The sequence below is a fragment of the Micromys minutus genome (assembly GCF_963924665.1).
Source record: "Micromys minutus genome assembly, chromosome: X".
In the NCBI taxonomy this organism is placed as follows: domain Eukaryota; kingdom Metazoa; phylum Chordata; class Mammalia; order Rodentia; family Muridae; genus Micromys; species Micromys minutus.
Genome location: NC_137970.1, coordinates 52,046,574 through 52,074,124, shown reverse-complemented (window position 1 = coordinate 52,074,124; position 27,551 = coordinate 52,046,574). Strand labels below are relative to the sequence as shown.

Below are 27,551 nucleotides of genomic sequence, written 5' to 3'. Positions count from 1 at the left end.
ATCTATAGGTTTCTCATTGTGTGCACAAATATTGGTGTTTTAGTCCATGGAAGTTTAGGATGAGTTGTTTGGTTGATAATGTGGTTCTTCCTATGATGTTGCAACCCCTTTCAGCTCCTTATGTGTTTTATTTATTTTTTTTCTTACCACTTTATTTTTTAAAAAAAGAGGGATGAGGACCAGCAGAGATCCAGGGACACAGGCCTGGTGAGATGGTGCTCTGAGGAGCCGGGCTGCAGAGTGGTCTCTGCCGAGTGTGCAAAGGTGCTCCCATCTTGGTTGTTTCAGGGAAGCAGGTACCCTGCTTTAGGGTATCTGTTTCCAGTTGGCGGCCTGAGCATGCAGAACAGGCACTCAGGCAATCTGCCACCGGGAACAGCAGAGATCCAGGGACACAAGCCTGGTGAGATGGCATTTCCAGTAGCAGAGGAGAAGAGAGAGGTCTCTGTCATGCGCAGGGAAAGTGTGCTTCCCCCCTGATTTTTTAGGGGAGCAGGAACCCTGTTTCAGCATGTTTGTTTCCAGCCAGTGACCCATGTGTGCAGAACAGGCGCTCAGGTCATCTGCCACCAGGAATAGTGGAGATCCAGGGACACAGGCCTAGTAAGACGGTGCTCCTAGTTGCCAGGGAGCAGAGAGGTCTGTGCCGAGTGTGTAGAAATTGCCCCAATCGATTGGTTCAAGGGAGCAGGAACCCTGCCTTAGCGTGTCTGTTTCCAGCCAGCGACCCATGTGTGCAGAACAGGAGCTCAGCCATCTGCCACCAGGAAAGTAGAGATTCAGGGACACAGGCCTGGTGGGACAGTGTTTCGAGTAGCCAGGGTGCAGAGAGGTCTGTGCCAAGTGCCTCGAAATGTGCTCCCCCGATTTGTTCAGGGAAGCAGGTACTTTGCTTTAGGGTGTCTGTTTCTAGCCAGCGGCCTGTGCTCGCAGAACAGGTACTCAGGCCATCTGCCATCAGGAACTGTGGAGATCCAGGGACACAAGCCTGTTGATATAGTGCTCCGAGTAGCCTGGGAGCAGAGAACTCTGTGCCGAGCTCTCGGATTGTGCGCCTCCCCACCCCCCCGCAGGAACCCTGCCCTGGGGTGTCTGTTTCCACCCGGCAGCCCATTCGTGAGGAACCTGCCCTCAGGGCATCTACCACCAGGAACACTGGAGATCTAGGGACACAGGCCAGGTACAAGGGAAAGGCAAGAACCAATCACTGACAACAAGACCACTTATAATCACATACAACAAGATGGCAATAGGTAAGAAAAATAACATACCCCAGGGAAACCAAGACAACCTGGCTACACTAGAACCCAGCTCTCCCATCACAGCAAAGAGCGGAATGCCAAAGAAATAGAAGGCTCAAACCCAAAATCCTACCTAAAAATGATGATAGAGATCCTTTTTTAAAAAAACTTCATTCTAAAAAACAAAGATGGAGGCTGAGCAACTGGTGGGTGGGAGACCTGGGCTGCAGAGGAGCAGAGAGATCTCTGCGGAGTGCACACGGAAAGTGCACACCCTAACTTACCCACCCCTGCCTTGCCCCATCCAGCGATTCGGAACAGAAAATTAGAACTTCTGTTTCCACCCGGAGGCGACTTCAGGACACAGAGCGGAGCCTGGCCCATCTGCCACCCGGAACGGCGACTCATAGAGGCTGAGCAACTGCAACCAGAAACAGAACATTGGAACTTCTGCTCACACCCGACGACTCTGAGGCATAAAACAGGGCTTGGCCCATCTGACACCTGGACCAGTGGAGAACCAGGGTCACAGACCAGAGACAAGAGAAAGGCAAGAACATATCACTGACAACAAAATGGCAAGAGGAAAGAGAAAGAGTATATCCCAAGGAAACCAAGACAATCTAGCAACACCAGAACCCAACTCTCCCATTACAGCAAACATCGGAATTCCAAACACTCCAGAAAAAGAAGACACAGACCTGAAATTATACCTCAAGATGCTGATAGAGATACTTAAACAAGAAAGGGAGGAAAAGCAAAAAGATTCAGAAGCTTTTAAAGAAGAAACAAGAAAAACACTCAAAGAACTCAAAGAACTAGAGGAAAACAGAACCAAAGCAATAAAGGAATGGAAGAGGGAAATTAAAACAGAAATTGACACAATAAAGAAAACGCTAAAAGAGATAACCCTTGAGTCAGAACACCAAAAAAAGAAATCAGGAGTCACAGAAGCAAGCATTTCCAATAGATTACAAGAGATCGAAGAGAGAATCTCAGGGGCAGAAGACAACATTGCAAACATAGACAAAACAGCCAGAGAAGATGCAAAAAACAAAAAGCTCCTAACCCAAAATATCTAGGAAATCCAAGACACAATGAGAAGACCGAACCTAAGGATAATAGGAATAGAAGAGGGAGAAGAGTATCAACTAAGAGGCACAGTAAATATCTTCAACAAAATCATAGAAGAAACTTCCCTACCCTCAAGAATGAGATGACCATGAGCACAAAAGGAGCCTACCGAACTCCAAATAGGTTAGACCAAAAAAGAAATTCCTCCCGACACATAATAGTCAAAATACCAAGAACCCAAAGCAAAGAAAGAATACTAAAAGCAGTAAGGGGAAAAAAGGTCATGTAACATATAAAGGCAGACCAATCAGAATCACACCCGATTTCTCTACAGAGACTATGAAAGCTAGAAGATCCTGGACAGACATCATGCAGACCCTAAGAGAGCACAAGTGTCAGCCCAAGCTTCTATAGCCATCCAAACTCTCAGTCACCATAGATGGAGAGATCAAGATATTCCAAAGAGAGACTATCCAAATTAACAAAATCAGAAAGGAAAGTGGAGACATAATAACTAAAACTGAAGAAATTCAAGAAATTGTTAGATCCTACTACAAAAGCCTATACTCAACAAAGGTGGAGAATCTGGATGTAATGAATGAATTCCTAGAGAGATACAAGATACCAAAGTTAAACCAGGACCAGGTAAGCCATCTAAATAATCCCATAACACCTAAAGAAATAGAAGCAGTCATCAAAAGCCTCCCAAACAAAAAAAGCCCAGGTTCAGATGGGTTAAGTGCAGAATTTTATCAGACATTTATTGACGACCTAATACCAATATGCTCCAAACTATTCCAAAAGATAGAATCAGATGGAATACTACCTAACTCATTTTTGAGGCTACAATAACCCTCGTTCCTAAACCACACAAAGACCCTACAAGGAAAGAGAACTTCAGACCAATCTCACTTATGAACATTGATGCAAAAATACTCAACAAAATCCTTGCAAACCGAATCCAAGAACACATCAAAAAGATCATTCACCATGATCAAGTATGCTTTGTCCCTGGGATGCAGGGATGGTTTAGTATATGTAAATCCATCAATGTAATTCACCACATAAACAAACTCAAAAAAACCACATGGTTGTCTCACTAGATGATGAGAAAGCATTTGACAAAATTCAACACCCCTTCATGTCAAAAGTCTTGGAAAGAACTGGAATCCAAGGCCCATACTTAAACATAATAAAAGCAATATACAGCAAACCAATAGCCAACATCATACTTAACGGTGGGAAACTTTAAGCAATCCCACTAAAATCAGGGACTCGACAAGGCTGCTCACTCTCCCCCTACCTATTCAACATAGTACTGGAAATCCTGGCTGGAGCAATTAGACAGCAAAAGGAAATCAAAGGGATACAAATTGGAAAGGACGAAGTAAAAAGATCACTCTTTGCAGATGACATGATACTCACAGTGCAGTCTTGCTAGACCTATGTCCTTGTATCTCTTCTGTTCCAGATGACAAATGGCCTGAGCATTTTGTCTGCTCAATGGCTTTCCAGGCAGATTCCGAGTCCCTATGGCAGAGTTCCTGCAACTCTGAACTAACCGGAGGTCCATATTTTCCTTGTTCTCGGCCTAGGCCTCTCTGTGCTTTGGCTACTTACAATGCAGTCTCGCCAGTCCTGTGTCCCTGGATCTCCACTGTTCCTGGTTGCAAAATCTCCTTAGGTTTTTTCTTCAGCACCATCATTGGTCTTGTCAAGTTCAGTCCAATGGTTATCTGCAAGCATGCTCAGCTGTGTGTAAATGACTCTAGCATAGTCCCTGAGGAGGCATTTCTATCTGATACTTGCCAGTAAGCATTTTGGAATTGGCTATAGTGCTTGGATTTGGTCATTGCATATATGCTGGATCCCCTGGTGAGGTGGCTTCTGAGTGATCTTTTCTTCAATCACTGTTCCTCTATTTGACCTTGCATTTCCTCCCATGAGTGTTTTGTTCTCCCTTCAAAGAAGGACTGAAATATCTCTGATTTGGCCTTCCTTCTTTTTGAGCTTCATAACGGCTATGAATATTTTCGTGGGTATTCAGACCTTTCTGGGGCTAGTATCTGCTTATTGGTGAGTGCATACCATGTATGTTCTTTTGTGACTGGGTTACCTCACTCAGGATGATAGCTTCATGTTCCATCCATTTGCTTAGGGATTTCATGAAGTCATCGTTTCTAATAGCTGAGTAATAGTACTCTGTTGTGTAAAAGTCCCACAATTACTGTATCATTCCTCTATTGAAAGACATATAGATTCTTTCCAGATTCTGGATATTATGAACAAGGCTGCTAAAACATGGTTTAGCATGTGTCCTTGTTATATGTTTTCCGTATATTAAACGTGGAAGGGAGGAGCAACCACAGTGGAGAAGTGAAATATACTACTAAACCAGCTAGGCCTGGATGTCCTAAAATGCATTATGTAGTGGGAACAATCCATGCCCGCCAAGTGACAATTGGATGGGGTAAATAATGCTTCTCTGTTGAAACTTTGTTCTTTATTTACTACTGAGAAGAAATCTTCCTACAATTTACTAAACAATATTTTCATTTACATGTGAAATATTCTGCCATATAAATGAGGTTACTTGTAAACCCTATTATTTTTCCTTATTTGCTGTTGATTTTCCTATTGCTGGCTTAACCCAAGTGAACTAATTATTGAACTTTATAAGGATCTGTGAATAATCATCTTCCAAGTAAAAAGTATTTATATCCAATACAAAAGCCATAAATAGAACTATGTGTTAAAGATGAATGTCAGCTTAATCAGAAGTTACAACTATACATATTTATCACCTATAAACTATAAATTATTCCATATCTACTTTTTATTTTACTCTCTCCATAAAATTTTGAAATGCTGTCTAATTGCTTGATAGTGGATTTCACATGTATGTGGCTTGTATGATGTTTAGAGATTATTTGTACAGCAATGTTAATATGACAATGTGCCATGGTTATATTTTTCATAAATCTATAATTAATGAGATAAAATGTAGGTGAAAAGTTGTGTTTTCTTCTCTTAGACGTACCCAAAGACAATGGTGGAATGAAAATTTCAAGTTTCAGTTTAAAAGTTTGTGACAATTCAGATGCTGGTAAGGCAACACAAGTTTTAAAGGCTATTTTACTTTGAAATGATCTTATACTCATGTAGAAATTATTGAAAAATTGTACAGAAGTCCCCTATAAAACTTTCACTTGGCTTCACCTAACAGAAGGGTCTCCTGTAGAGATGGTGCTATTACCAGTACCAGTATATCTGGATTACGGCACAAGTATAAACCAAAACCCAGCATATAATTAGATTCCTTTGGATTTTAATAAGAAGTTATAATTCTCTGATCACTTAAAATTTTTGTTTAATTCTACTGGGAATTAAATTATTTAACAATCATAAAAATATGATTGTATTTCGGCTGGATAGACGGCTCGTTGGTTAAGGGCACTGACTGCTATTCTAGGGGTCATGCCTCCAATCCCCAACAATCACATGGTGGCTCACACCTATAGGGTGTGATGCCCTATTCTCATGTGCCTGAAAACGGCAAATGGACTCGAATACATTAAATACATAAGTAAATATTTAAAAATATTATTGGATGGAGTTATTTCCCAAAATGAGTGCCAACGAGCATACATGTGATATGTAGATTGTATATATAGTTTATGTCCTGCATACAGTAACTGTTGTGGTGACCTGTAACATGTATGCATGATTTATGTAGAAACTGAACCAAAATTTTCTTCTTCTTTCAGCAAATCACTGGAAAATAATCTACAATGGCACTCTACAGAAATTCCTGTATGATGACCTCCAACCAGGCACCACATATAAACTGAGAGTCTTTTGCACTTCACCTGCAGGCCAAAGCCGTGTAAGAAACAGGAAAAGAAAAGTTCTCCGATAGAGAATTGAAATAAACTGTCATATTACTAAATGCTTTTTGAAGCTGGTCTTGGATTTATTACAATAGTAAAATACTTTGTATTTCTCTTAGCCTTCAGGTGTATTGACAATTCAGACGCCTACTCCTCCTCCTGAGTCTTGCCAGTCACAGCCCTTACGTGGTAAAACCAAGGACAAGGATGCCAACCTTCTTGGTAAGTGAGGCTTCCTTATGTGATTGACAACTTTTCCTAAGTATCCTGTCCTGTCACTTCTGCTTTTTGTGCCTGTGTTCACATCCGGAAGGTATGTTTCATTTAGAACAGAATTGAATAATTCTTAGCAAACCAATCCTTGGTAACTGACAACCCAAATTAAATGTCTAAATCAAATTATGAAGTTACTTGATAAAATAGGCTTTGAGGATCTAAGCATTTTTAAAGAGTTGCCTTAACTCACTCTACAGTATGTTGTACTGTTTTAAAGAAACATCTCTAAGAACTGGGGATTTAGTCTGGAGCCAAATGATGGGATGTGTGCTTCGTAGTCACAAAACACTAGGTTACATTACCAGTATCAGGGTCATTTTGAGCTGGGAAGCAAAACTGACTATGTTTTACATATTTTGTAGACAATCGATCTGTTAATGGGAAGTCAGAAGCACTTGTGCGTGGCAAAAAAGGAAAAGGTTCTCATCAGGAGAGAAAGGAGCACCCCAAATCTGAAAAGAAATGTTCAGTAAGTAAATTAATGCCTGATGAACCCATACTTTCTGATTAAAAACACAAAACACCACTGGAAAAGTTATACTATTCAGGTGAGGAAGGATCAGTAGAGATGTGGTGTATACAGACTAAAGACACAGTGAGGTACATCCTGGGCCTAGAGTGCCAGGTCAGCCCAGAGATGAGTCACATAATTCTCCAGGGTGGAAAAGTCTTGTCTGCCCTAGGTAGTAAATGGTATCAACATGTTTGGACAATTTCAATGTTTCAAGGAGGAGACAGGAGAGTCTCTCAATGCTGATGGTGGTGGACACTGTTGTAAGGAAAATGCCTTTACCTCCATATTTAGGAGACAGAGTGAACAATGCTATAGTATAGGTAGGTAGGGAGGTACATAAGTCTGAAAGTAGTTATGTAGGTATAGACTCAGGATAAATGATCACTTCTGTGTTCTCAGCTGAGGGCAGGACCCTAGCAAGTGTACTGAGCTGCTCCTGTTTAAGAAGGAGGAAGTTTGCCTCCTCCACTCACTAAGAATTGAAACAATTGACATTCTCATGATAACAGTCATCAATGGTAACCCAACAAGTATGGGGGATTCTTTAGAGAGCTACGCTCAATGAACCAATCCATGGTCCCAGGCATGGGGGGAATTGAGCTGACTGTAAACCTTAAGGGAGTCATCTACTGCCTCTGAGTAATGGAGACATGTGTGTGTCACGAGAAGGGAGTTGTCCATAGCTGGGAGCATCAGGGATGCTGGAGGGACGGGCTGTCCAGAGGCTGCAGGGTAGAAAACCGATGTGACCTGACTGCAGGGAAAGAAAGAACTAGAGGAAAGGACAGGAAAAAACAACGCAGTAAGAGACAGATGGAAGGCTCTGATGTACACCTGGAACAGTCTTTGCCTGAAGCTAGAAACATAAGGCTCAGGTATTTGTCATGAGATCCTTTAGACAAAGACAGGCTGGAGGTAGTCAGAGCTAGAATTCCCAAGGACTGCTCAAGCACTGAAGAGGTATAGGTGGGGAGCTCTTGGGAAAGAAAGCACCCTTGAAATCTAGCAGTGGGATGTATGTGTTTGAGGGAGCTGTGAAGTTTGGGGGCAGTCAGTGTAAGAGGTCTGGGTTCATCTCCACTAAAAGGAATAGAAATAAATAACTGATTTCTGGAAAGGTAGCATGATTTTAACAAGCACAGAACAAATATACATGTATCAATTCATATAAAAGAAATAAAACTAGTTCTCAAAAATCCCAAAGTACTGAACCTGAGCCTAGGTGATATAAGTATCCCTGAAGCCAAGAAAGAAATCTACTGCATATATTAAAACACTTAAAAATGTCCAATCCAAAATGGGTTCACTGGAGGAATCTCTAAATCATTTAAATATAAGTTAACAGTGACTTTACATCTTCCTTTTCAGAAAATGGGCACTAAAGTAAAGCCATAAAACTAGCCAGCGAAATGAATTGTACATGGAGACTCAAGTACTCAGTGTTGAAATACCTTACACCCAGAGGCTTTGCTGGCCCTGAGCAACGTAGCAATAATCTCTATCTCAATGTATGAATGAATGAATGAATAGATGGATGGTTGGATGGATGGATAGTTGGATGGTTGGATGGATGGATGGATGGATGGATGGATAGATGGATGAGTGAGTGAACAAAAGCTAGACAGTTGGCTCACCAGTTAAGAGCACTGGCTGCTCTTCCAATGGACCAGGGTTCAGTTTCCACCCTTCACATAGCAGCTCACTACATCCTGTAATTCTAGTGAGAAAAGTTCCAACACCATCACATAGAGACACATGCTGTCAAAAACCAATGTACATTAACCCCGGTGACTCAGGAGCGCAGAACAGAGCTCGGCCCATCTGCCACCTGGACCAGCAGTTCCTGAAGTTTTAAAGACTGTTGAGTAGGAGATTTAGGCAGCCAGGGAGCCGACAGATCTCTGCGGAGTGAACACAGATAGCGTGCCCCTTCCCTGCCCGATCCAGGGATCAAGGACACAACATTGGAATCTTGCTTCCTCCCGGCGACTCTGGAGTGCAGAATAGGGCTCGGCCCATCTGCCACTCGGGCCATCAGTTCCTAAAGTTTTAAAGACTGGTGAGTAAAAGATCTGGGCAGGCAGGGAGCAGAGAGATCTCTGCGGAGTGCACACGGAAAGTGCGCCCCTGCCCCTGCCCAATCCAGGGACCAGAAACACAACATTGGAACTTCTGTTTCCACCCGGCGACTCTGGGGCACAGAACAGGGCTAGGCCCATCTGCCACCTAGAGCAGTGGAGATCCAAAGACACAGACCAGATACAAGGAAAAGGCAAGAACATATCACTGACAACAAGATGGAAAGAGGAAAGCGAAAGCGTATATCCCAAGGAAACCAAGAAAACCTTGCAACACCAGAACCCAGCTCTCCAATAACAGCAAACATTGGAATGCCAAACACTCCAGAAAAAGAAGATGCAGACCTGATATCATACCTCAAGATGCTGATAGAGATACTTAAACAAGAACAGGAGGAAAAGCAAAAAGAATCAGAAGCTTTTAAGAGGAAACAAGAAAAACACTCAAAGAACTCAAAGAACTAGAGGAAAACAGAACCAAAGAGAAGACGGAATGGAAGAGGGAATTTAAAACAGAAATTGACACAAGAAAGAAAACACTAAAAAACATAACCCTAGATGTAGAACACCTAAAATAGAAGTCAGGAGTCACAGAAGCAAGCATTTCCAATAGACTACAAGAGATGGAAGAGAGAATCTCAGGGGCAGAAGACAACATTGTAATCATAGACAAAACAGCCAGAGAAGATGCAAAAAACAAAAGCTCCTAACCCAAAATGTCCAGAAAATCCAGGACACAATGAGAAGACTGAAACTAAGGATAATAGGAAGAGAAGAGGGAGAAGAGTATCAACTAAGAGGCACAGTAAATATCTTCAATAAAATCTTAGAAGAAAACATCCCTACCCTCAAGAATGAGATGACCACAAGCATAAAAGAAGACTTCATAACTCCAAATAGGTTGGACCAGAAAAGAAATACCTCCCGACACATAATAGTCAAAACACCAAGTGCCCAAAGCAAAGAAAGAATTCTAAAAGCAGTACGGGAAGAAGGTCAGGTAACATATAAAGGCAGGTCAATCAGAATCACACCCGATTTCTCAACAGAGACTATCAAAGGTAGAAGAGCCTGGACAAACATCATGCACACCCTAAGAGAGCATAAGTTCCAGCCCAAGCTGCTATACCCAGCAAAACTATCAATCACCATCGATGGAGAGATGAAGATATTTCAAGACAAATCTAAATTTACACAATATCTGACCACAAACTCAGCACTACATCGAATTATAGGTGGAAAACCCAATACAATAAAGAAAAGTACATCCTAGTAAAAACAAGAAAACTCCTGAACAAGAAAACCAAAAGAAGAAGAAGACACAGACACAACTCCACCCACGAAAGCAATAATAGCAGGAAACAGAAACAACTATTCCTTGATATCTATTAACATAAATGGACTCAACTCCCCAATAAAGAGACATAGGCTATCAGACTTGATACCTAAACAAAACCCAACATTTTGCTGCATACAAGAAACTAATCTTAGAGACAAAGACAGACACTATCTCAGAGTAAAAGTGGGGGGAAAAAACTTCCAAGCAAACAGCCCCAAGAAGTAAGCTGGAGTGGCTATCCTAATATCGAATAAAGTAAATTCCTAACGAAAAGTTATCAAAAAAAAATAAAAGATAAGGAAGGACACTTTATACTCATTACGGGGAAATCTGTCAGGAGGAACTCAAAATCCTTAACATATATGCTCAAAATAAAAAAGCACCCACAATCATAAAAGAAACCCTACTAAAGCTCAAAAAATACATTTCACCCCACACAATAATAGCGGGAGACTTTAATACCCCACTCTCTCCAATGGACAGATCATGGAAACAGAAACTGAACAAGGACACTGTAAAACTAGCAGAGACTTTGAACCAACTGGAATTAATAGATATCTACAGAACATATCATCCTAAAGTAAAAGAATACACCTTCTTCTCATCACCCCATGGCACCTTCTCGAAAATTGACCCCATAATTGGTCGCAGAACGGGCCTCATTCGATATAAGAAGATTGAAATACTCCCATGCATCCTCTCAGATCACCATGGTCTACGGCTCGTCTTTAACAACAACAAAGACAACAAAAAGCCCACATACACATGGAAACTAAACTACACTTTAAAAACGATAGCAGGGTCAAAGATGAAATAAAGAAAGAAATTAAGGATTTTCTAGAATTCAAAGAAAACAAAAACACAACATACCCAAACCTATGGGATGCAATGAAAGCAGTACTGAGAGGAAAACTCCTAGCCCTAAGTGCTTCCAAAAAAAAAAAAAAAAAAAAAAAACTGGAGAAAGCATACATCAGCAACTTGACAGCACAGCTAAAAGCCCTAGAAAAAAAGGAAGCAGATACACCCATGAAGAGTAGATGGCAAGAAATAATCAAACATAGGGCAGAAATAGAACAAATAAAAACATAAAGAACCATTGAAAAAATCAACAAAACGAAGAGCTGGTACTTTGAGAAAATCAAAAAAAATTGACAAACCCCTAGCCAGACTAACTAGAGGGCAAAGAGAGTATACAAATTGACAAAATCAGAAAGGAAAGTGGAGACATAACAACTGAAACTGAGGAAATTGAAGAAATCATCAGATCCTACTACAAAATCTTATCCTCCACAAAATTGGAAAATCTGGAGGAAATGGATGAATTCCAAGACAGATACAAGATCCTACAGTTAAACCAGGACAAAGTAAACCATCTAAATAATCCCATAACACCTAAAGAAATAGAAGAAGTCATCAAAAGCCTCCCAATCAAAAAAAGTCCAGGTCCAGACAGGTTCAGTGCAGAATTTTATCAGACATTTATTGTGGATATAACACCAATATTCTCCAAATTATTCCAAAAGATAGAATCAAATGGAATGCTACCCAACTCATTTTTTGAGGCTACAATAACCCTCGTATCTAAACCGCACAAAGACCCTACCAGGAAAGAAAACGTCAGACCAATCTCACTTATGAACATTGATCCAAAAATACTCAACAAAATCCTTGCAAACCGAATCTAAGAACACATCAAAACGATCATTCATCATTACCAAGTAGGCTTCCTCCCTGGGATGCCGGGATGGTTTAATATAAGGAAATCCATCAATGTAATCCACCATATAAACAAACTCAATGAACAAAATCACATGGTCATCTCACTAGATGCTGAGAAAGCATTTGACAAAATTCAACACCACTTCATGTTAAAAGTCCTGGAAAGAACAGGAATCCAAGGTCCATACTTATACATAATAAAAGCAATATACAGCAAACCAATAGCCAACATCAAACTTAACGGTGAGAAACTTGAAGCAATCCCACTAAAATCAGGGACTCGACAACGCTGCCCAATCTCCCCCTATCTATTCAACATAGTACTGGAAGTTCTGGCTGAAGCAATTAGACAGCAAAAGGAGATCAAGGGGATACAAATCAGAAAGGAAGAGGTAAAAACATCACTCTTTGCTGATGACATGATAGTGTACTTAAGAGACCCCAAAAACTCCACCAGAGAACTCCTACAACTGATAAACATGTTCAGCAAAGGGGCTGGATACAAAATCAACTCAAACAAATCAGTAGCCTTCCTATACTCAAAGGACAAACATGTGCAGAAAGAAATTAGGGAAAAGGTACTCTTCACAATTGTCACAAAAACTATGAAATACCTTGGTGTGACTCTAAGCAAGTGAAGGACCTGTATGACAAGAACTTCAAACCTCTAAAGAAGGAAATTGAGGAGGATCTCAGAAAATGGAAAGATCTCCCATGCTCATGGATTGGAAGGATCAATATTTTAAAAATGGCCATCCTACCAAAAGCAATCTACAGATTCAATGCAATTCCCATCATAATTCCAACACAGTTCTTCATGGATTTGAAAAGATCAATGTGCAATTTCATATGGAACAACAAAAGACCTAGAATAGCTAAATCCATCCTAAACAACAAGAAAACATCTGCGGGAATCACTATCCCTGACCACAATCTATATTACAAGGCAATTGTGATGAAAAATGATGGTACTGGTACAGAAATAGGCATGTGGATCAATGGAATAGAATAGAAGTTCCAGAAATGAGCCCTCACATATATGGTCACCTGATTTTTGACAAAGTAGCTATAAACATTCAATGGTAAAAGGACAGCCTATTCAACAAATGGTGCAGGTCCAACTTGCACTCAACATGCAAAAGAATGGAAATACACCCTTTCTTATCTCCTTGTACAAAGCTCAAGTGTAAGTGTTCAAAGATATCCACATTAAACCAGATACACTGAAACTATCAGATGAGAATGTAGGGAAAACTTTAGAACATATAGGCACAGGAGAAAATTTTCTGAACAAAACACCAATGGCTCAAGCTCTAAGGTCAAAGATTAACAAATGGGACTTAATGAAATTGCAAACTTTCTGTAATGCTAAGGACATTGTCAAGAAAACAAAACGGCAGCCAACAGAATGGGAAAAGATCTTTACCAACACCACATCAGATAGAGGCCTAATATCCAAGGTATACAAAGAACTCAAAAAGCTAGACACCAGAGAATCAAATAACCCTATTAAAAATGGGTTACAGAGCTAAACAAAACATTCTCAGCTGAGAAATATCGAATGGCTGAGAAATACCTGAGGAAGTGCTGGACATCCTTAGCCATCAGGGAAATGCAAATCAAAACAACGCTGAGATTCCACCTCACACCAGTCAGATTGGCCAGGATCCAAAACTCAGATGACAACAGATGCTGGCGAGGTTGCAGAGAAAGAGGAACCCTTCTCCACATTTGGTGGGGTTGTAAACTAATACAACCACTCTGGAAATCAGTCTGGCGATACCTCAGAAAATTTGACATAATACTACCTGAAGACCCAGCTATTCCACTTCTGGGCATATACCCCAGATACACCTTAGTACACAACAAAAATATATGTACCACAATGTTCATAGCAGCTCTATTTATAATAGCCAGAAGCTGGAAAGAACCCAGATGTCCTTCAGAAGATGAATGGATACAAAAATTGTGGTACATTTACACAATGGAATACTACTCAGCCACCAGAAAAAATGACTTGACCAAATTCTTAAGAAAATGGCTGCATCTAGAGAATATCATTCTGAGTGAGATAACCCAGTCACAAAAGAAGAGACATAATATGCAGTCACTGATAATGGGATGCTAAACCCAGAGGCTCGCACTGCCCCAGAAACAACTCACAGACTGTAGGAAGTCCAAGAAATAAAGAAAACAAAACAAAACAAAACAAAGAAAATGTCTATACAACAAGAAAACTTTGACTATTTCCATGTTACGTTTTGTCTTACATGTACTTTATGCTCATTGTAACAATTAAGTTTTCAGTGCATACTATCAAACCTTTAAAAAAATCAAGTACTGACTAAAAAATATATTCATACAATTTTATGTGAAAATTATTTTAAAATCTGAATAAAGTACAGACAAAAATGTATTATATAATTTTATGCAAAAAATGCTTAAAATCTGTACATTTATCTTTGTTTTGTAAAATAAAGTTGTTAAAAAAAAGAACCGAAAAAAAAGAACTGTATCACATCCTCCTTTCCTGCCTACAGCCCCTCCTAGTCTCTCTTCTATCCTCTCAAATTAATCGCCTCTTTTCCTATTTTATTGTTATATATATACTTATGTGTATGTATGTGTACCTACAAATACTTAATTACAACCTTAAAAAATGTATTTGTATACTTTTATGCAAATATGGTGAAAATTTGTACTTTTATCTTTGTATTTTAAAATAAAGTAAAAAAAAAAAAAAAGATCCTGACTGTCAAAAGAGTAAGCGAGTATGTTCTGAAAAATCTACAGCCCAATACTACATACAGGTAAGTCCCTCATATCTTATTTTGGGAAAATGAAGAGAATGTTGTGAATATACACATTTGTGTATTATATACACTTCACATGTCTCTTGAAAAGAGTTCTTCTTCATTGGGGAAATTTGATAACAGTGAGAGACCATGTCTGCTCTTCACCTATAATTAATTCTCAATAGTAGTAATGTCCGGAAAATCTGACTTGTAATCAGTATAATCATTCTAACATAGATAGAATGGCTTGGCTTACAGAAAGAAAACAATTTCATTTACTAAATATGAATTCATACATTTGAAATTTCCCACTAGAATCAGAATTCAAGCTTTCAATCATTATGGACTAAGCCCTTTCAGCCCACCAATAAGATGCAAAACCAAACCACTACCACCAGAGCCTCCACAGCTTAATTGTGTGGTCTACAGACACCAGAGTCTGAGACTCAAATGGAGCACAGTCTCAAGCAAAAAATCACTTGCCAACTTTATCAGCTACACCTTACTAATGGAAGATCGATCTGGCAGGTAACTGCTCTTCCCATTTAAAATCTACTGCAGTTTGAATTGTTATGTCGTACCAGGCATGCTAGCTTGCACTTGCTCTCTCCCCGTGTCTCTGTCTTTCTTTCTCTGTCTCTGTCTCTGTCTCTGTCTCTGTCTCTCTCTGCCTCTCTGTCTCTGTCTCTGTCTCTGTCTCTCTCTCTCTCTCTCTCTCTCTCTCTCTCTCTCTCTCTCACACACACACACACACACACACACACACACTTGATTTCTATAGGTCTTTTGGTTTTCTTTGTGTTACTGGCTAAATTTGACTTCTTAATCTTTATCTTCTTTCTCTCAGATTTTCTGTTGTTTACCGTTGGCTGGATGTGACTCACAAAGTGCAAAAGTTGAGTGAATATACTCAATACAAGTTTAAAATCCAGGCATGTAATGAAGCTGGTGAAGGACCAGAGTCTGACATCTACACTTTCACTACAACAAAGTCTCCACCTACTGCACTTAAAGGTAAATGGTATTCACAGGCAGGAACCATTCAACTGGTGCTTCCACAGAACATATATCAAACTGAGCAGTAATTAGAAAATACTAGAGTCAGACAGGAGACCATGCTCAGAAATTCACGTGCTACATGTGTACTGTCTCATGAAATGCTTCCTTCTAAATTCTTATATAATGTGTTCAGGTGACAGCAACTGTTATTAGAGGCCAGGACACTAGACATTATACAGGTGGGGGATAGGCTGTCAGGAATCAGTACAGATGGCATAGACCTCAAACCATAAAAGTAGAAGGTGGAGACTGGAGTTAGAGAAAGCCCAGTAGAAGGATAGACAGGAAGCTGGATGAAAAGCAAATGGAGAAATTAACCAACTCTAAAAAATGGAGAAATGGCCCTTACAGAACCTGTTATTTTGTTTGCTTACTAAAAATTCAGTCTTGGGGCTGTAGGGTTCAATCTGTGGCTAAGGGCATTGGATGCTGTTCCAGAGCATCAGGGTTTGAGTCCCAGTGCCTGCCTTCATGGCAGCTCATCACTGTCTGTAACTCCACTTCCAGGGGAACCAATGTACTACTCCTCTGGTCTCCATGGATAACGGGCATGCATGTGGTGCAGACATATTGTTTATGCAAACCAAACATCCACACACATAAAATAAATAATTTAAAAATTAAATCTTAAAGTAACACTATCAGTGGTACTTCTTAAAATTCACAAATAGGAAAACTTCACCAAGGTATAGTGCATAATTAGGGATTGAAAAGGCAATGCAAGTTTTCCAACATATCCCGGTAGAGTTGGTTCATATGTAGCCACCAAATCCAAGCACTATAGCTGATCCCAAGAAGTACTTACTGGCAGGAACCAGACAGAGATGCCTCCTCAGGGACTATGTAAGAGTCATGTAGATACAGCTGAGCATGCTTGCAGCTAACCATGGGTCTGAACTCAGGAACCCCAATGAGGGTCCTAAGGAAAGTTCCTACGGAGCTGAAAGGTGTTGTAACCTCATGGGAAGAACAACATTATCAACCAACCAAAACTTCCACAACTCAAATGGACTAAAACACCAACCTTTGTGAGCACTTTGAGAGACCTATTGATCCAGTTTCATATGTATCTGAAGATAGCAGTGTCTGGCATCAATGTGAGAAGAGGCTTTTGTTCCAGAGATGGCATGTTTCCCATGTAGGGGAATGCCAAGGCAATGGGGTGGAGAGGGTGATTAGGAGGGAGTGCACTTTTGGAAGGGAAATGGAGAGGGAGGGAGGATGGGAGGGGGAAGGGATAACATCTCAAATGTAAATACAAAGTATGATATAAAAAAAGAAAAAATAGAAATCATTTAGAAATGAAACTAGAACCTTCTAAAATGTTACTTTTTCCCCAGCACCAAAAGTACATTCACTAAATAACAACTGTTGTGAGATCAAATGGGAGTCTTTGGCGCCAATTAAAGGTGATACCATTTACTGTCTTCAAGTCACAACCGGAAAAAAAACTAATCAGGTATATTCACTAAAATTTTGTCTTTAACATTTGCCAGGCATGGTAGCATATATTTTAACCTCAGCTCTTCTGGGATACAGGCGGGAGGATACAGGTACTCTAACGACATAGCAAGTTTGAAGGTAGACAACTTGCCTTAAGAAAATGCCACATTATGGTGGAGTATGCCATTGATTCAATACTTGGGAGGCAGAGGTTGGTGGACCTTTATGTTTTAGCCCCCCCCCCCCCCCAGTATAAGGAGAGAGAATTTCAAAGAGGGTCAGGACTTAAAAAAAATAAAATTATAGTTCTATGTGCAGCTGAGGGTTGCCCTTTTGGCAGAGAGTAGGTTATTTTTAAAGGTGTTTAGAGTAACTAAATCTTATCCCAATTTTCCATCTCATCCATTACATTTATGTACATAATCTTTACTTGGAGACTAGCTTATTCATTTCATTAAATCATTACCATTGAATTATATAGTATTTCTTGATTTTACTGGCCATAACCAATTGTTCAAATACATAATGCAATTAAGCTTTAACGGTTGTAAGGTTTACTATGCTTTATTCAATAAAACTATCCCATCAATACTGAACTCCCTCAGAACATTAGCAACTTTGAATACAATGTTTCTTTTGTTATGAACATGTCCATGAAATTGTTTTCACCTTGCTTGTTGTAAAAAACTATCCAATGCATTTTTAACTGGAAAGAAAACTATAATTTTCATTTCATCCTTTTTGCTTAGATTTACAAAGGACCGAACACTTCCTTTTGCTTTTCGAACTATCATGCAAATTCACGATATCGCTTCAAGGTGTGTGCAGGACTCAGATATGAAACCTCCGATGGTATTCAAGAGCTGTGGGGGCCATATAGCCCCAGCGCTCTGTTCTCAACATACAAGCATCACTCCAGGCATGGCAAAAACAGTGGGGGTAAAGGAAAAGGCAACCACAGCGAGAAAGAGGGAAAATACAAGACAGAGATGAGTGATGATACCTTCGTTCTTACCCTTCTGATAGGGTTTGCACTTATTGCTGTTTTGTGTGCTGTTGCTGTTCAGTACTTCCTGATCAACTAGTCTAGTTCTTACAAAATTGAAAGCCAAATATCCCACTTAGGAAACCTTAGAAAAATCGTAATGCTTATGCATAATGCTTTTAATAGAAATTAGTAACTGAAAAGAAAATCAAGAAAAAAACAACCAAAACTCTATCTTGACTTTACAAGTTTTGTGTCTACAGAAAGGAGATTTTTAAGGAAACATATATACTTTGAATTTTATCATTTTTATTCTGTGAAGACAGATTGCCTTGTTCTGTAAAACGCAGTCATCTGTGGAAACTACTTTCTATCTTCATTGTTCATGGTAATGAGCTCATAATATTTTTGTTTATGAAATAACAGTAATTTGGAATCTTTCAGAACAAAATAAGCAAAATCTCATCTGTCTGTCCTGTTAACATCCATATGAAGTAATAAAAATGTATCTACCAAACTCCTTCTGTATGCTTATTTGTTCAAAATAAATTATTCAGCAATTGATTCCTACCCTAATAGATCCTTGGTGATTTTGTTAGGGTTTGCTAACAGAACAGAGCTGGCAGAATATATATTTACACACACGCTGTATTTATCAAGAGAGCCTAAGAGCATATGTGGTCTACATAGTCCAACATGATTGTCTCCTGACAAAAAGGCTGAGAATTAGTAGTTGTTTCATCCACAAGCCTGGATGTCTCGGCACTCCCAGTCTGGGGCTGGAGTCCCTGAGGATTTCTGGAGAGCTGCTGGGTTTCAGATTGCCTTGGAATCCTGAGGAAGTTGGATTTAATACCAGATAGCAACAGGATAGAGAAACTGGCTAAGAAAACCCACTTCCTTGTCTGGTATCTTTTGATGTAGTCTGTCGCCAGAAGGTTCAGCCAAAATCTAGGATGGGTCTACCTGCTTGAAGTAATCTAATTAAGATGTTTCACGGAGAACCAAGCACCTTGTGTATTAGCTGACTCCAGGTGCAGCTATGTTGACAACCAAGATTAGCCATCATGCTTTGTAGTGGAGAAATAGTTATCTGTAGCACTTTGTTGTAATAGGAAGGAGGAAAAATGTAAAGGAGGCTGTAAAGAACAATTCTATATCACTGTGTGCTCATAAAATACACCCTGTGCTGGCTACTCTCTCTCATTGCTATTGTCAATTACTGTATACATGCACAATCATATATATTCATATGGACACGGAGTGTTATAATGTTTTCTCTCACCATAGATGGATTCACATTCATTTCTAGTTACACACGAAGCATCTCACCAGTTTCCACAGTTCATCCTCCAGGAGTTTTCTCATCATATGTCAAGAAACTTACTGCCATCACTGAAAATGTTTAAGATGCTATTTCCTTTTTTTCTGATTTTACTGGATATATTTTATTTACATTTCTAATGTCATCCCCTTTTCCGCATTCCCCTCCATACCCCCTATCCCATCACTCCTCCCCGTGCTTCTATGAGAGTATTCACTCACCACCCACCACCCTCCTAACTCTCCACCCTGACATTGAATTACACTGCAGAAGATGCTATTCCCTATTTTAAGAGAAGATATCCACTTCTAAAGGCCACTGACAATTTTGGCATATTCTAAGGTATAGCCTTTTATTGGACATTGGTAAGTGATATTATACAAGTACTACCGCATTTTGATACATGTTGGCTCAGTCTTTATTCTTATATTTTTGGTTGTGAGCCTAGACTTTAACAGGTGAACCAGTTCTTCACTCCTCCAAGTGGATCAAAAACATCAACATAAAACAAGATATATTGAATCTAAAAGAAAAGAAAGTAGGAAAAAGCCTCAAACTCATTGGTGCGGAGGGAATTTACCTAAATAGAACTCCAGTGGCTCAGGGTCTAAAATCAAAAATTGATACATGGGACCTCATGAAACTGAAAAGTTTCTGTAAAGAAAGGGACATGGTGAAATTAGAGAAATCAGCGACCTATAGACTGGGGAAAAAAATCTTTGCTAACCCCACATTCAATAGAGAGCTAATATTCAACTATATAAATAAGTCAAGAAGCTAACCTCCAAAAAAAGAAAAAAAAAAAAAACCAAACAAACAACCCAATCAAAAACAGGTATAGAACTAAACAGAATCCACAACAGAGGAATCTTGAAAGGTGAAGAAGCACTTAAATGTTCAAAGTCCTTAGTGATTAGCGAAATACAAATCAAAACCGCACTCAGATTCTGCCTTTAACAGCTCAACCATCTCTACCAGAGCCTGACAAATACAGAAATTGATACTGGCCACTGGACTGAGCACAGGGTCTCCAATGGAGGAGTAAGAGAAAGAACCGCAGGAGCTGAAGGAGTTTGCAACCCCATAGGAAGAACAATATAAACCAACCAGATTCCCACCCCCCAGGAGCTCCCAAGGACTGAACCACCAACCAAACAGTACACAGGTAGCAACCCATGGATCCAGCTGTATATGTAACAGAGGATGGCCTTTTCAGACGACAATGGGAGAAGAGGCCCCTAGTTCTGGAAATTCTATATGCCTCAGTGTAGGGGAATGCCAGGGTATGGAGGTGGGAGTGAGTGGATGAGTGGGGAAGCATCCTCACAGAAGAAAAAGGGGGAAGGAGGGGGGATGAGAAAGAGGGAAATGGGAAAACATTTGAAATGTAAATAAATAAAAAATCCAATAAGAAAGATTCCACTTTACACCAATCAAAATGGCAAAGATGAAAAACACAGATGACAACACATGTTATTGAGAATGTAAAGAAAGAGGAACACTCCTCCATTGTTAGTGGGATTGCAAACTGGTACAACCAATCTGGAAATCAATTTGGAGGTTCCTAGAAAATTGGAAATAAATCTACCTCAAGACACAGCTATACCACTCTTGGGCATATACCCAGAAGATGCCTCACCATGTCACAGGGGCATATACTCCACTATGTGCATAGTAGTCTTGTTTGTCATAGCCAGAAGCTGATAACAACCCAGATGGAAGAACGAGTACAGAAAAATGTGCTATATTTACACAATTTGAAACTATTCAGCTATTAATGTCGAAGACATCATGAGTTTTACAAGCAAATGGATGGAACTAGAAAATATCATCCTGAGTGAGGTAACTCAGACCCAAACGGACATGCATGGTATATCATCACTAATAAGTGGATATTATTAAAAAATGTACAGAATACCCAGGATAAAATCCACAGAACTCAAGAAGGTCAACAAGCAAAGGGGCACAAGTAAGGATGCCTCAGTCCTTCTTAGAAGGCAGAAGAAAGTAATCACAGGAGAGGGAGAAGGCAGAGGGAGGGAGGAACCTGGTTAAGAGAGGGAACAGCGACAAAAAAAGAGGAACATGATCAGGTAATGGGAGCAGAAAACAGGAGTGAAGCCCTGAGAACCAGCAGAAAGACTAGAAACAGGCAACTTTTTGAGGTGGGAGACTCTAGAACTTACCAGAGACTTGGAAGTAAGAGATACTCAGGACTCAAAGGGAAGGACCTTAGACAAAATGTCCAACAGTAGAAAGTAGGAACTTGTAGATCCCACCTCCAGTAAAAAAAAAAAAAAAAAAAAAGGACATCAACTGAAGAGATGGGGTTGCCATCCTATAGTCAAAAACTCTGACCCAGTATTGTTCCTGTCTAAGAGAACTAAGGGGACAAGAATTGAGAAGAGGCTGAGGGAAATGAGGTCCAGTGACCAGCCAAAACTAGGACCCATCTCAAAGGTTTGCTACAAGGCCTATTACTGATGCTATGGTATGCTTACATACAGGAGCCTAGTTAGCATGGCTGACCTCTGAGAAGTCCAACAAGCAGCTGAGCAAAGCAATCACAGATACTTACTTACAGCCAACCATTGGAATGCAGTCATAGAGCCTTGTAATTGAATTAGGGAAAGGCCGGAAGAAGGAGAAGAAGAGGGTAGGTAGGACAGCAGCCTTAACTAATCCAGACCCATGAGATCACTCAGAAACTGAGCCACCAACCAGGCAGGCAGCATACAGGAGCTGGTCCAAAGCCTCTGACACTTATATAGCAGAGGACAATCTGGTCTGGTCTCAGATGAGGAAGACACACCTAACCCTTCAGAGACTTGAGGCCCCAGGAAGTGATGAGGCCTGGCGCTAGAAGCAACATCCTTCTGGAAACAGGTGGAGGTGGAATGGGGATAAGGAACTGTGTAATATGGGGAGAGGGAGGACCAACTTGATTCTTAAATATTAAAAAATAATAAAAAGAAATGATAGAGACTACTTTAGACTGAAATAAAAATATGTAGTGAAACGCATAAAATTCACTGCTACGGATATTAGAACATTAAAATTCGGAATGTTCTAATATGGTGAACATGGTCTGTAAACTGTTCATAGATTTACTATGGATAAAAATAATAAGTACACTAATATGTTTGGGGATTTCCGATAATGGATTAAGATAAAAATAGATCTAAACATATATTGGCTACAAGAGACAATTTAAATATGAAGAAATAGATAAAATAAAGAGATACACAGAGACTGAGAGAGTGATCATTCAGTAGAAGACAGAAACCGCTGTCTATATTTCACACAACCATGAGTTTAGTTTAAGGGGAATCATCAAGGATAAATAAGGATATAGCATAATGACAAGTGGTAAGTTCTCTGATCCTTTAGGGTTATTTTTTATACACCTTCTGATAGAGTTCCAAAATACATTAAACACACATTGGCAAAATAACAATGAAAATAAGCACATGCAGATTCTACTAGGACACATCAGCATGCTTTATAAGATAGACAGAGCAAGCCGAAAATAAGGTCATACCTGAACTCGCTATACCACCAACCACGTCATCACAATTGATCCCTACATCTAAGAATAGCAGCATACATGAACATATTCATCATGAGCTCACATGGAGCACTGCATAAGAGAGAACACATTTATAATACATAACTACAAAATTCTAGTTGAAACTCAACCAATGTATTTGATCATATTCATCCGTCAGTACCTCTTTCCAATTCATCGTGGTGCCACAACCTACATCTCTCATGACATCATTACTTCCTGTTTTGTTATTAATAACTGCTTGAGTTCAGTGAGTGCTTCATATGTGCATGGGTATAGGGACAGCTGCTGGCAGCTGGGCAACCTACCAGCAGCCACATTATCCAAAAGAGAGCAATTCTCTCTCCCTCAACAGCCATCAACTGTCAACCGTTCCACCAATAAGAGCAGGGCTTTGAGCACCCCTGTCCCATCCAGGACAGAAATTTTAGCTGTCTTGATGTTGCACAGGTAGGTACAACTGCTAAAAGTTGTTGTGCCCTTGTGCAGTAGCCATGTTATATCCAGAGGCCAGCTTTTCACAACTCTTCTTATTTCCCAGTTCTTACATTCTTTCCTCCCATTTTTCTAAGATACTCCTTGAGTCCTGAATCACGAAAGGTTTATATAGATGACTGACTCCCTGGGAGTTCATTCTCAGCTGTCTGTACATGGCACTGTATCCCTTGGGAGCTGCTGATTTAAAAACAAGAATCTCTGACCAAATTTGAGAGCAACACATTTTGATGGGTATACAGACCTAATGGTTTAAAAAGAAGGTTCATAGCAGTGCCACAGGGGACAGAGTAGCTGCAGGAAGATCAGTATGAAAGGGGCAGCCAAATCAAGCAGATAGGACAAAGAAGATGTTAACAATTAACTGGAGTCCTGCAGGAGCTCTACCCATTAACCTCTGTAATCCATCTCAAACAGAGATGATGAACTAATACAGGAATTAGCCCTCATCATTCAGAAGTGCACATAGCCTCCTCTGGATGGCCTTCAGGTAATAAAATCCTATATAATATACGGCAGTTGGAGAACAGATCTGGTCATGGACTGTCAAGAGCTGATGTGCAACATCACATCCAGATGAACAAGAATTGAGACTTCTTAATATTTGTTTGGAAGTCTCTGTGCCCACCTCCATCAGACCCCCAAAATTGGTAGGAGAAAGATCACCTTCACAGCCCGGCATGTCCTGACAGAAGGCAAGTTCTGGATTGGGAACTCAGTGTCAGAAAGAAAGAATTAGTTTCGGGGCACAGGAAGGTAAGAGGATACTGTTAACTGATAAAACGAAGAGACATAAATGCCTGGCAGCTGCAAATGTGAAAGATTCCAGTACTGTATGACAGGCAGAGATGTAGAAAGGTTAAAGCAGGATATCAGGAAGAGCTTCCCTGAGTGTCTGCCTTTGTTGCTAAGAATGAGTGTGCCAAAGGGAAATGGAGTGTCCAAAGTCTGGGGCTGTGACAGGCTAATAGGGTGGTATGACAATCTAATGGGACACCTCCAAAGTTGAGTTGAAAATGATTGTTTTTAAGAACAGGATTTCAGGGAATTCAAGACTATGAATTTAATTGCAGGAGAAGGAAGGTATAGTAGAAGAGGACAAGAGGGTGGGAAAAGAAGGAAGGGATCAGGAAGCCAAGCTCTTCCCTGGCAGTCAGGGGATTCAAGTTTTGGTTTCTGACTGACTAGTGGTAGGTAGTTCAGTTCTAAGGAGTTCTTCAGATTGAACAAGGAGAGGCATGTTAGTGTAGAGAGTTGGGGCAAGAGTGATTAAGGTCAGGTGGCAAAGATCAGACTGTATGTTGCCAGAGGATGCATAGAGAGCCTTGGTAGGACAGGCAAAGGCTTTTCTAATATAACCAGGGTAGGGACTCAAAGCAGGTTATAGGTAGGTATGTGATCTCTGGAAATAACCATGATGGCCTTCTTGCAGAAATCTTTGCCTCCATTCCAGCCATCCTCATGTGTGTATAAAGATATGGTAGTGTCCTATCAGGCAGGGTGGAGCTCCCCTACTAAAGGAAACCAGGAAGCAATGGACATCAGAAAACCATGTTAGATATTGTGAGGCAGGAGATATCAGACCCAAGATGTGGAGTGGATGGAATCATAAAAGCCCTTCAAGAGATTGGTAGTGAGGGAGACAGCCTGGTTTAGCTATCTGGTAAGGACCCAGACACTGTCTGAGAAAAGGGGGATGAAGAAAGAGAGGAGACAGTGTTAGGTGGTAGACTGGGGGTGGGGGTGGATTCGTTCATATCCTCTGGATAGAGATGAGGCACAACAAGGTCAACCCTGTGCAGAAGGGAGAGGATTTAGTATGTAGTGAGTTGACGACCCCAGTGTCAAAGTAAGCCTCCTTATGGAGAAGTGGTAGTACCAATGGGAACTATCTTCAAGTTTGGATGTGGGAGTATCCTTCTCTTAGAATGAGCTTGTGCGGGCCTTCCCTTGGAGGCTTTACCAAGTTCATTAAAGTGAGAATCATAACAAGATCTCAAGGTAGTAGGAGTAAGGAGTGGTCTATAGAGGCAGGAATAGAGGTGCGAGCACAGATATTATTAGCAAAGGTCTGTAGAAGGCTCTCCATAACTAAAATAGAGACTCACTGGATGAAGTAGGATGGTCCTTGATGGGTTCCATTTGAAAGGATGTGTGGGAAAACTGGGTGGCTGTACAGAAACTCAGAAGGTCAGAGGATGAGAGAGTTAAAGGAACCTCAGGAAGCTGGAGGAACCCTAGGTTCAAGAAAAACTGTAGTCCATATGTACCTGAAGGAGGGACAGGCTAGATGGTTTTGAAGATTTTGTTCACTCCTCCTCTTTTCAAAGAAAACTGGTTGTGACAAGAAGTGTAGGAACTTCTGCAAATATTTAGGGTACCAATGATCCATTGAGATATTTGATATACAAATTCAGAGCCATTGTCAATTTGCTTAAGAGACATGAGAAATGACTTCTTTAGTAGCCTTGAGGCCACAATGGTGACACATTTGTAAGAAGTGGGAAAAGCCTTCAGTCAACATTTTATTATATTTTATTTCATTTTATTTTTTAGTTTCTCATGCATGCTTTCCTGCCTGTTTAATAAGCCATACATCAAGGTAAACAGTTGTTAATTATTATACATATAAATCTGATAGGTGGTTACATTTTTATCTTGAATTTCTCTGTAATATCATTTTTTAAACAACTTTATTTTACAAAACAAAGATAAATGTACAGATTTTAAGCATTTTTTGCACAAAATTATACAATCCATTTTTCTCAGTACTTTTTTTTCAGATTTTAAAATAATTTTTACATAAAACTGTATGAATATATTTTTTAGTCAGTACTTGATTTTTTTAAAGGTATGATTTTATGCATTGAAAACTTAATTGTTACAATGAGCATAAAGTACATGTAAGACAAAACGTAACATGGAAATAGTCAAAGTTTTCTTGTTGTATAGACATTTCTTTTTGTTTTGTTTTGTTTTGTTTTCTTTATTTCTTAAACTTCCTAGAGTCTGTGAGTTGTTTCTGGGGCAGTGGGAGCCTCTGGGTTTAGCATCCCACTATCAGTGACTGCATATTATGTCCGTTCTTTTGTGACTGGGTTATCTCACTCAGAATGATATTCTCTAGATGCAGGCATTTTCTTAAGAATTTGGTCAAGTCATTGTTTCTGGTGGCTGAGTAGTATTCCATTGTGTAAATGTACCACAATTTTTGTATCCATTCATCTTCTGAAGGACATCTGGTTTCTTTCCAGCTTCTGGGTATTATAAATAGAGCTGCTATGAACATTGTGGTGCATATATCTTTGTTGTGTACTAAGGTGTCTCTGGGGTATATGCCCAGAAGTGGAATAGCTGGGTCTTCAGGTAGTATTATGTCAAATTTTCTGAGGTATCGCCAGACTGATTTCCAGAGTGGTTGTATTAGTTTACAACCCCACCAAATGTGGAGAAGGGTTCCTCTTTCTCCGCAACCTCGCCAGCATCTGTTGTCATCTGAGTTTTAAATCTTGGCCAATCTGACTGGTGTGAGGTGGAATCTCAGGGTTGTTTTGATTTGCATTTCCCTGATGGCTAAAGATGTCGAGCACTTCTTCAGATATTTCTCAGCCATTCGATATTCCTCAACTGAGAACGTATTGTGTAGCTATGTACCCCATTTTTTAATAGGGTTATTTGATTCTCTGGTGTCTAGCTTTTTGAGTTCTTTGTATACCTTGGATATTAGGCCTCTATCTGATGTGGAGTT

At 40.0% G+C, this 27,551-nt stretch overlaps 2 protein-coding genes across 2 annotated transcripts in view; both read left to right on the top strand.

Moving 5' to 3' along the window:
- Positions 1-18,516, top strand: part of LOC308414626 (fibronectin type III domain containing protein 3C1-like) — a gene marked incomplete at its 3' end in the record, with an annotated part of 94,434 nt that extends 75,918 nt beyond the window's left edge. Inside the window, exon 20 of the mRNA XM_080909865.1 lies at positions 18,383-18,516. Within this exon, the coding sequence (XP_080765991.1) occupies positions 18,383-18,516 (134 nt within the window). The remainder of the gene's footprint in view (positions 1-18,382) is intronic.
- On the top strand, positions 854-18,378 carry LOC308415789 (fibronectin type III domain containing protein 3C1-like; the record flags this gene model as incomplete). The annotated part of the gene is made up of 12 exons (XM_080910852.1): positions 854-884; positions 4,669-4,785; positions 5,350-5,421; positions 6,083-6,201; positions 6,325-6,427; positions 6,844-6,950; positions 7,210-7,315; positions 14,863-14,944; positions 15,245-15,457; positions 15,777-15,943; positions 17,329-17,447; positions 18,181-18,378. Coding segments are annotated over 12 exons (1,434 nt in total), but the record flags the coding sequence as incomplete, so codon positions are not given.
- Positions 18,517-27,551: the final 9,035 nt, after the last annotated feature.